General features: G+C 35.8%; 1 protein-coding gene across 3 annotated transcripts in view; it reads right to left on the bottom strand.

Annotated features, from left to right (window-relative positions):
- Positions 1-1920: 1920 nt before the first annotated feature.
- The window catches only part of FER (FER tyrosine kinase), a 153773-nt gene continuing 145505 nt past the window's right edge, over positions 1921-10188 (bottom strand). For all 3 annotated transcript variants that reach the window (XM_021524773.3, XM_021524775.3, XM_021524774.3), the window contains one exon: positions 1921-9774. In XM_021524773.3, the coding sequence (XP_021380448.1) occupies positions 9632-9774 (143 nt within the window). In that variant the 3' untranslated portion in view covers positions 1921-9631. The remainder of the gene's footprint in view (positions 9775-10188) is intronic.

Raw genomic sequence — 10188 nt, 5'->3', positions numbered from 1 at the left:
AGTTAAGCTTCCAGAGTGTGGAGCTGGTGAAAACATAGGGATCTATGAGAACATTTATGGAAGTCAGCAGACAGTGTATGTCTAAATTGAATATGCTGGGAAAAAAAAAAAGAGAAAAACAAAACAAAAAAACAAACAAACAACAAAAAAAAAAAACAACCAAACCACTCCCCACTCCCTGCTTTTCCACAAATTCCCCGCATAACCAGGCTGAAGTCAGGCACATTCTTCTGCTTGGAGTCTTCAGATGTGAGCCTCTTCTCTGTCTCTGAACAAGATTAATCTCGCCCTCATTTAACAAAATTGGCATTTCTGCCAAACATCAAGAGAGGATTGTATCAAAACATCTTTGCATGCAAAGTATTTGGATCTAAAAGGGAGAAAAAGAACTGATCCAGCTTTGACATGCAAATGGTGGCTGTCTAGAAAAATAACCCCAAAACAGCATTGCTATCCAGGATCAAAACTTCCAGGACATTTGTGCCCAAATGTCTTCTGTGTGGACTTTTGCCAGCTGTACAGTACCTGCGACATTAGGGCTCACAAGTCAGCAAGACATAAAAAGTCCCAAGTGAAGAACTTGAGATGAAATACAAAATAAGGTACTATGGTCACCTGGGAAATGGGGAGCTATCTACCTTGGAGCATTTTCCTACTGCAGGCCATGAGGTTTGTTAGGATAAGATGTGCCTCCGTGGCTAAATTTGGCATCTCAAGAATAGGGAAATGCTGTGTTCTGCCATTTAAAGTGGTCCTTGTGCACCAGTGTCCTTTGGGATCTTGTGAGAAGTCTTAATCAACAAAATCTTTTCAACAGCAAGTCTTTCAACTGTACTTCTAAACTGGAGAAACTGTAGGACTGTTCAAAGGCCCTGATCTCCTCCAAGGCTCCTTTCTTTAGCCTCATGTCAACTTCACTGCAGTGACACTTCAAATGAGGAAATCTGATGACCCTGTGCTGCTCAGTGTTTGGCAGTCACAGGTTTTCAAACAACATATTTCTCTTATTCAGAGGCCAGGCATCACTAAGCAGAACAGATTTAGCTGCAGTAACTTTTTCTAAAACAATCCTTCTAATAAATTAGTCTCACTAGAATTGTACCAGACCTGTGTGCAATCCCATGCTGTGCTGTCTTCTGTTCCAACATACACTGGGGAAATTCACTGGACGAGCTTTGGACTTACACCTCATCCATTCATGATTACTGGGAGATTGTGGGGAAAAATGCCTCAAAGGGTTTGTAAAAGGGAACAACTATTCTATAAAAAAAAAAAATCGACACAAACCCAAGGTACCTCAGTCCCACTTAGGAACCAGGGCTGTAAATTGCCTTACGTGCTATAAACTCCTTCTTCAGTCAGGCACCAAGTCATGCAAATCACAGTTCTCTGCCAGTCTGCAGAGTGCTTAACTACTGTGTAAGGTGCAGGTACCCAAAATCCCATCTTTCTACCTGATTTTGGGTCTTCAAACAAGGTGCCCCTTACAGGGAGCACTGGGCTCCTCATTAGTGGAAGAAGTACTTCATATGAGGATATTCATACTTTATGTTACCAACACGATCTTAAAACATTAGTTTGTATTTCTTAAAGCATAATAATGTTCTTAACAAAAAGTTCTCAGCCCGTTTCAACATCTCCTGTCCCTTCTGTCCTCTAGGTTACTCCTTGCTTTAGTTTCTTCTGATATGCAAAAGGTAAACAAAAGTAATGCAAAATTGTGAGTGAGGATCATACAGAGATTATCTCCAGAAATTAAAAAAAAAATAAAATAAAATTTGGTCTCCCCCTGCTGTGTGAAACAGAGTATTTTGAATTGTGCCTATTCCCAAAAGCAATGTTACTAGACTTGGTCTTCCACCTGATTACAGAAACAAATGGACAAACACAATTTGTAAATATCAAATAAAATGAGACCTCTTGATACAAACATTTTACATTTATTGGAAGAGTACAGTAAAACAGGGACTGCAGACTCATTAGTGGTAAGTGGTCCAAAGGAGAAGACAAAGGACTATTCAAAAAAGGTCTGCAGTTTACAAGAAGACTGAAAATCTCTTACATAAACAGCCTAGGAAATTAAAAAGTTAGCTTGAGTTCTAAAGTGTAACTTAAAAGTATATAAAAAATTGGCAAATAAATAAAGTTAAAATGCAGATCTATTTAAAATATAAAGGACCGACAACTGGCAACTGTATAACATAGTTATCATTTTCAGACTTGATTAAAAGCCAGATAAACTCACAAATGTTGTTTTCTTTTTTTTTTTTTATTTATTTTATTTTACATGTACTTTAGGGAAGAAGGACCCATTTCCAGTGTTATGTATTATCAATCTGTTTCACAAATATATTATTTTTAAACAACAAAGACCATGAAAGGTGCTTTACCTGATATTGCTGGTGTGTATTTTGGCACAAAATTGAGAACTGGATACCTAAAGACATCTGCAATTGGCATCTGTGCCCACTCAAGGCTACTGGTGACAAAAGTCTGGCTTGTGATGGCAGGCCAGTGAAGTGAATTTCCCTCCTTCCCTAACACCCCTGCTCAGTCTCCAGCTGCCAACAGTTACACAAAGGAAAAGCAACATATGCAATTTTAAAATCAGCAGTCCTACAACCCCAGCCCAAGTTTCATCCCTGGAAGTCCTTTAATAGAAGGTACAGGGCAGGTGTTTAATGCAGGCTTTCACTCCTCAGTATTTCTCTGCAGGAGTCTGCCTGCCTGTTGTGTCCTGTGTGATGAACCTGTATTATGGGTTTTTCTCCTATTAAATGTTTTCAGCATTTCAGTGAAAATTAAATGGGAAGCTTGGTGGAAAAAAAAAACAACTTGTGATTTACAAGTAATGGTACAATTAACACTGGAAACAGACATCTAAACAGACGTTTCAGTTGAGACCCAGTGCAAGATCAGTTCCCCGTACACAATAATGCTTATCTTGTCGACTTGCAGGTCTCAACACTTCACAGTGGTGGGGATGTATAATTATTCCTGTAAGTAAATGTTGTATGGCATAGTGAATTCAAATTTCTGAAAGCAGAATTATGAAAATTAACACTGTCTGAAAAAGTCTATTAAGAAGAAGGAAGTTCATAATAAGGCTTAGGTGGAATTCAGTAATTGCTGTTGATTTTGAAGATACTGTTCCAATATGGCCTGACAGCAAAATGTCAAGGAGTGTATTTAGCATTTTAATTCTCCTATGTGGAGCAGGATGTTCTGTATTATAAACCAGACAGTAACAAATGTTGTTCCTCTGATGTATTTTATGATGTAGACAATTTGTGATACAGCTATTCATTAAAAATCTGATTTTAACAATATCCTTCACCTTGATTCATGGTTACTTCCATTTTCATATAAACACATAGCCCTAGGTTTTAAAGTATAGTATCACCACAGTACTTCTGAATTAAATAAAAGCAGGAGTGTATTTGGACTTTCTGTCACCAGAATAACTAACTTTGCCTGGTAAGTGAAAGGGTGTGTAAGTGTACATGGAGCCTTCAGAATTAGGAAATATTTCAGAGAGATTATTACAGCAGAGTTCAGCTGGAAGTGTAAGATTACTGCAACCCTCTTTAGAGAGCAGAAAGATTCTTTGAGAATTGAGGCAACGGCTCAGAATCAATTGCTTACATATCAATAATCCAAGAATTTTGCATTATTACTTGCATGTAACATTTATAGAATTCATCATATATTGAGAAAGACTGAGCTGACTGAAAAGAGTACAGCGCATCTTTTTTTTTAGCAATGGAAAGTTCTGGCTCATACTTTCAACAGCTGTAATGCAGAGGGAATCACTGATCTGATTTTTGTTTTAAAAAGTCTAATTGCCTTATATTGATGAAGAGCTTCAATGGCTGTCTCACTCACTGTATTCACAAAACTTAAGTACTTATCTATAAACTTAAGTACTTATCTATAAAAAGTGTTTCTAAAACTAAATGACAAATCCAAATAGTAGGAATTCAGGATTTTTTCTAGTATTCCCTGTTCAGTGTGAATCCTATGTTGCCATACTGGTTCAGAGGCTCTCTTCATCTATAAACAATAAATCAATGTAAGTTGTGTTTACAAGGCAGATTTTACTGCATTTTTTAAACTAGATTTTAGGATTTTATTTATCCATTTTTTTCTAAGTATACCTAACAGTTTTTTGTTTGGAGAAAGCATATAGATCTGAGATTTCTAAATGAACTACCCTTCCATAGCTACAATCTCAAACACCTGCAAAACAACCACGTAGCTAGTGAACTAATTAGTTGCTTAGCTTAAACCCCCAGCCCCAAATAAACCATCTGAAAATTATAATTTAAGTCCTGCCTAGATGATGCCTGAAAAAATGGTGCTCTGAAATAGTCAATAATATACAACTGCCTGAAAATGAACTCTTGAGTTAACACCCAAGTTCTATACCTGGACATATATTCCTGCTGCAATTTTTTATCAAAGAGAAGGGGACATAATGGTAACTTAGGGTTGTTGGTGGAGGTAGCATTTCCTGGGAGAGAACAGTAAATACATCTCTAGACCTTTCTGTTTTGTAGAGTAGTACTAAGGCTGAAAACCAGAAATTTCTTTTGCTTATTTGACAGAGAAGCAAAATCAAGGTGGATTCTAGGGTCAAAACTGTGAAATTTTAAAGACAGGGGTTTCCAGTTCCTGTTCTGTGGTACTTATTATAATGAACACAATGACTCTGATAACTGGATGTGAAAATATGTAAAAATGTTGAAGCTACCAGGCAGATCTTGCTGGAATTTTCAATGAGAGAATCTTCCCTTCTTTAAAATTTCAGATCTCAGCAAAGTAAAGTTGGTATTAGTAACACACTAACAGACAATTCTGCAATGCATATAGGAGTTGGAAATCACACTTCAGTACCACTTTGAGAAAAAAAATGGTAGTAATTTTTGACTGTTCATGATGTGACATGTGAAAAGATTCTTCCATTTCAACTTGGAGCTTTCCACCTTTAAACTTTGTTTCTTTATAATGGGAAGCTACCCCAGGGAATATTTACTCTTAGAAAAACTTGATAGGCTCCTGAGGTTGATTTGCTTTCCTAGTAAGTTGCTGCTGATGATGAAGGGCTGCTTTTTTGTTTTGTTTTTCAGTAAATCTGCAGAAGGGAACTGAAAGAAAACATTTCTAATAGAGCTGATATTTCAAATTGACCAGATCTCTTAAAAACTCATGGTTGTTTGGAACTTCAGGAATACGACACTTGCCTTGTTCTTGCTATGCACCTTTTGATTACTAATTGAGATCCTGTATTACTAGAAGTGAAGGACTGCATGAAAATCATTCTAAGAAGAAAAAAACGCATAACTTCAGTGGTAACAGGGGTGCTCTTCCCTTTCTTGCCTAGGAAGAAAGCTTCCAACAGTATCTGATGTACTTTTGTCTTTTAGGAGAAAAGAAAATAATTGAAAAACTCTTCCTTTAATAGCAAACTATTTTATGCTTAGCCATAAAAATGTTACAAATCCAAGTGCACTGGCACAAACAAATATTTCTAGTGCCTACAAACAGAACAGCTGTTACAGAAAGTGGACTCTCAGCTCCTTTCTCTTTATTTAATCTTTATAATGACTTATTATTTATGGCCATCAACTATTCTCAGAACTGCTGAATACAGTGTTTGATGACACTATTTACACAGTAGCTTAGTTCTTCAAATACTGCACTCCCTTAAGTCTGTGAGTAGCACTGACATTTAGAGGATATGACAGCAAGAATAGTGGGAATGGGGCTAGTAATTAATCACTGTTAATACTTGTGCAGCAGCACATCTGAGAAAACTGGAGGGGAAACATTTGTAAATACGTCTGAGACTGGGTTACACTGTAACCTTAAAAAATGTGAGGGATTTTTCTTCTTTTTTTTATTTTGTTTTCTTTATTGCCTTTACAATGGGTGCAAAAAGGGTAACAAAATAGTTATAAAGAGATAACAAATAAGAAACTTCATAGTCAATTTTAATGATGTGCTTGTAGGATTTAAGTAGGCATAACAGGTAGTCAAAGACATGAAAAAATACTTGAGTATGAATAACCTAATATTTTCTCAACCAGTTTTCTCTTTCCTGTCAGTAAGAATGGGCTTACCAGCTGCACTGATGGCCTTCTGATGATGCACTTCCCAATAGCAATTTCCAAAAAAGTTTTAGGCAACTCAGCAAAAGGGCATATTTTTGTTAAGAAGAAATGCAATATAACTAGTTGATAAACAAAAAGCTAATCCATTGTTTTTCACAAAAACAAATGAAAATGCACATTTCAGAGATACTGCCTTTGTGGGATGCTAACTCTACATCACTACCCTTTGCTGAAGCAAGGTTTGTTTCCATACAAGATACTTTTTACTATTTTATATTTCATAAAATAAAGAAGCTTAGAAAACCTTATGACTTCACTGAGGACTGGACTTGAAAGCTAATATGCACTTATTTTCTACTAAAAACAAACTAAGGATGCACTTTTTGCCATCAAAGCAATTTTCTTAAAATAATGAATGCAATGCCTGGGAAAAACATAAAAATAGGAGATAACCTGTTGAATCCCTTCTCACATTACAAGCTGAGGATAACAGTATTTAGTTTCCTATGTTTAACAATGTAAAATAAGTCAAGATTCCCTCAGGGTCCCTCTGGTAGTGACAGTGCCAGTGTTAACAACCTAACCTGAAATCCACGCTTGCAAAAGAGACTGAAGCTTAACTTTTTAAGTTATCTTTTTAAGTTCTCTATGATAGACACAGTACATGAGCCAAATGACCAGGATCTGGCTAACCTGGTAAGATTAACCTGACAACAAGATGAAGTCAACAAAAGGCCATGGAGAGAAGATATTGAAGCTTTGCTTCTTTAGTGTCATGTCGTTATTATAAATTTGATGGCATGGCAGACTTGGTTGTGACTGCCCCTATGAGAAGCCTACAGTATCAATAGGCATGGATTCCACTTCCTAAATTGAATAGTTTCAGCAACTACAACTCAGACATGACGAACAAATTCTGCCACAAACTGTTAAATTAATGATACAAAAAGTTTAAATAATTGAAAAAGACATGTATCTGTGTTCAAATTTATTCTTTGCTTATAAAGCCATTCTGGTATTCTCTCAAAGTATTACTAGTTTTGAACAGAACTGGTGCCTACTTCAGTAACAGAAACAAAGTTTCCTAATGCTGTACACATCTCCTGTTTTAAAAAGACTTTAAATTTAAACAGAAATGTGATATACATGATGGAGGTTAACTACTTCAGAATAAAATGTTAGTACTGTCTTTATCCTTCTGTGAGAGTCAGGATGGTAACTGGTTAAATTATGACAAACACAACAGTATTATATTTTAACTGAATAAAGCAGTATTTCTTGCTGTCAAGAGGATATATGGCAAAGAAACAGTCCATCTCTCTAACAAAAGAGTATTAACTCTCCAGAAAAGCTATGAATGCTGACAATTTTATCCTTACTTGCAGACTTCAGGGATGCATATGTAAGGAAAGGCAGTTGGATGCAACTCCAATTTTCCCAAATGATTGTGAAACATCTTTTAGATCTTAGTACACTTGCACTTGCATTAGCATACTAGCAAATTAAGGCACAGACTTTGTGTACTACTTAGAAGCATACAAGCTAACAAGAACATTTCCTATTGCTCTTTAGAAATATCTCTGGGCTACTTGAAGTACAGAACTAAGTAAATATATCCAGTACACTTACAATGAAGTTTTAATTAATGCCACCAAGTTTTCCAAGCACTACACTTTAATGGGTATGTGCATATAAATGCTTCCTTATCTCCAAGAAATTAATCACTTAACAAAATGCAAGAAGCACATCCTTACAGCTGGATACTGATAATACCACCTCAAATGCAGGTGATGTGATCCCACACAACCATTCACTGTTGTAGTTGGACACTAATTCCTATGTAACAGACAGATTCTTCTAGACTACACATATTTCGGTCACACACAGCCCTAAACCACCACTCAGCACTACTGCAAATATACTTGAAAGAACAGAAGATGATGTGAACAATAGAAAAGCCACCCTAACAGAAATAAAAATGTAATGTAGCCACTGACTTCACTACATCTCAACCCCACTGTAACACTAAAATATAAGGCTAATTAACATTCTAGATGCTGTGTTACTTACAATCCCTGTTTCTTACTTGCATTAGCAGCAACTGGTATCCCTTGATCTGAATAGTTTAGTAAATTCCTAGAAATATTTTAAGCACCTTAATGCTGGAACTCAAGACAGGGATACGGTAACTTGTTCCTATTTCCATTCAGAGCCCTAGGAAACAATTCCAGCTGCAAAGAAGACCTAGAGTCAAAGTAACAAATGGTGCACTTCCTCCCTCCCCTATCTAGTAAGTTTTTATTCTTTCTGGCTTTTTTTTTAATATATATTTATATGTATATATATACAAACACAAGGTTTATATTCTTGGTGCATTTAAACCTTGTTTATCCCCAGTCTTTTGATATTTGATTGCAATAATGTAAGAAAAATAGAAGGTTAGTATTTCTACTCTGCTGTTCCCTGTCAGAGGCTTCTTTCCTTTTGGTTGTCTGAACAACTTCCTCATGCCATACAGAAGTAGTATTTTCCTTTGGACACTATGCATGAAATGTTCTTTTGTTCAGAATAAACTTGCATTCTGAGAATTTCTACCAATTTAAGGGAAAAAATCAGGGTCAAAAGCAAATCTAGCAACATATCCTTTAGCGACTCTAAAATCAATGATATTTGTTATTTGCTGATATCATTAATAAACTGCTTTTTCTTGGCCTACTACTTTCACATATTCTTTGGAAAGCAGATAGTTTGCAGTATGTCTTAGCATGTGCTAAGAAATATACTTTATATTGGTCTTTTTTCTAAAATAAACATAAACATAGGTCACCATAAAAGAAACAAGTTACTGAATTCTGATGGCACTGAAGGAGAAAAAAGGCATTAAGTAGATCACATATAAAGTCAGAAGTATTTCTATTGTATGGTAATAAATGCACAAGTAATTCAACTACCAAAAAAATTCTGGATTTTTCCATTCAGTAAGCATGTTTGCATCCTGAATCTAACTGAGCTTCATGCTTAAAACCAAATATCACCTAAATATATCAGATGCAGAAAGAATTTAAAAAAAAAAGCAACCTTCTAGTTGAAATACTTGTCAAAACTGTCTTCAGTTATAAGGCCAACATGTATGATAATCCCCACATTAATATGCTGACCTACAGGACAAGGATAGCAGAGTAAGAGCCCAGCTTAAAGTAGAATACCTCTGAAAAATGTCACTAGCAGTTATTTGCTGTAAAACAGGTAGAAGCCACAGTCCCTTAAATTTGTAATATGTGCTTTCTTATGTACATGTAACCTAAATTACAGTACTACTGTGACTGGATATATAGCATTTCGCAGTTTATATCTTAATGCAGGTGTAGATGCCATTCAAGATGGTACACCAGGTAATTTCAAGAGTAATCCTAGAAGAATATTGCAAATAATGCTATAAAAATGCATAGTGTTTGAGGGAAACAATTACTTCACTGGAAAATAAAGTCTCAGACACTGAGTTTGGCACTTCTTCATCACTATGTCACTTTCTTTTTGATTGAAGACAGCTCTTTCTGAATCTCACTGAATTTTGGCCGGTTTTCTGGCTTGTAGTCCCAGCATCTCTGCATTATTTTATATATTTCTTCTGGACATTTTTGTGGTGCAGACATTCGGTAGCCTGGTATGCAGAAAAAGTGGTGAAAACTTTTAGTACTGAAAACTGATGCGTATTGACAAATCTAAAAAGGTAAGAGTAAAGTTCAAGACCATTTCATTTATAAAGATCTTCAAGGCACTATGAGGAACATCTTCAATACATATCCTATACATGAGAGATGAAACTAATTGTTAATTAGTTATGAAACTAATTAAAGCTCAGGTACCAGTGACATTTAAGCTGGGCATGCTGAACTGTCATTTTGCTGCTCATCCCTAACAGGAGCAACCCACACAGATTTCTTTCCTGTATCTTAGGAAGTAGCCACCATCTGGTTTTCAGTTGTATTTCCTTACTTCCCTGCAGTGAGGAAATTGATAATAAAAACTAAGATGTGAGTAAATTTATTTACTCTTTTGAAGATGTATCACTTTT

This window comes from Lonchura striata, chromosome Z (assembly GCF_046129695.1).
Source record: "Lonchura striata isolate bLonStr1 chromosome Z, bLonStr1.mat, whole genome shotgun sequence".
NCBI classification, from domain to species: Eukaryota; Metazoa; Chordata; class Aves; order Passeriformes; family Estrildidae; genus Lonchura; species Lonchura striata.
This window is presented reverse-complemented; position numbering and strand designations above follow the sequence as displayed.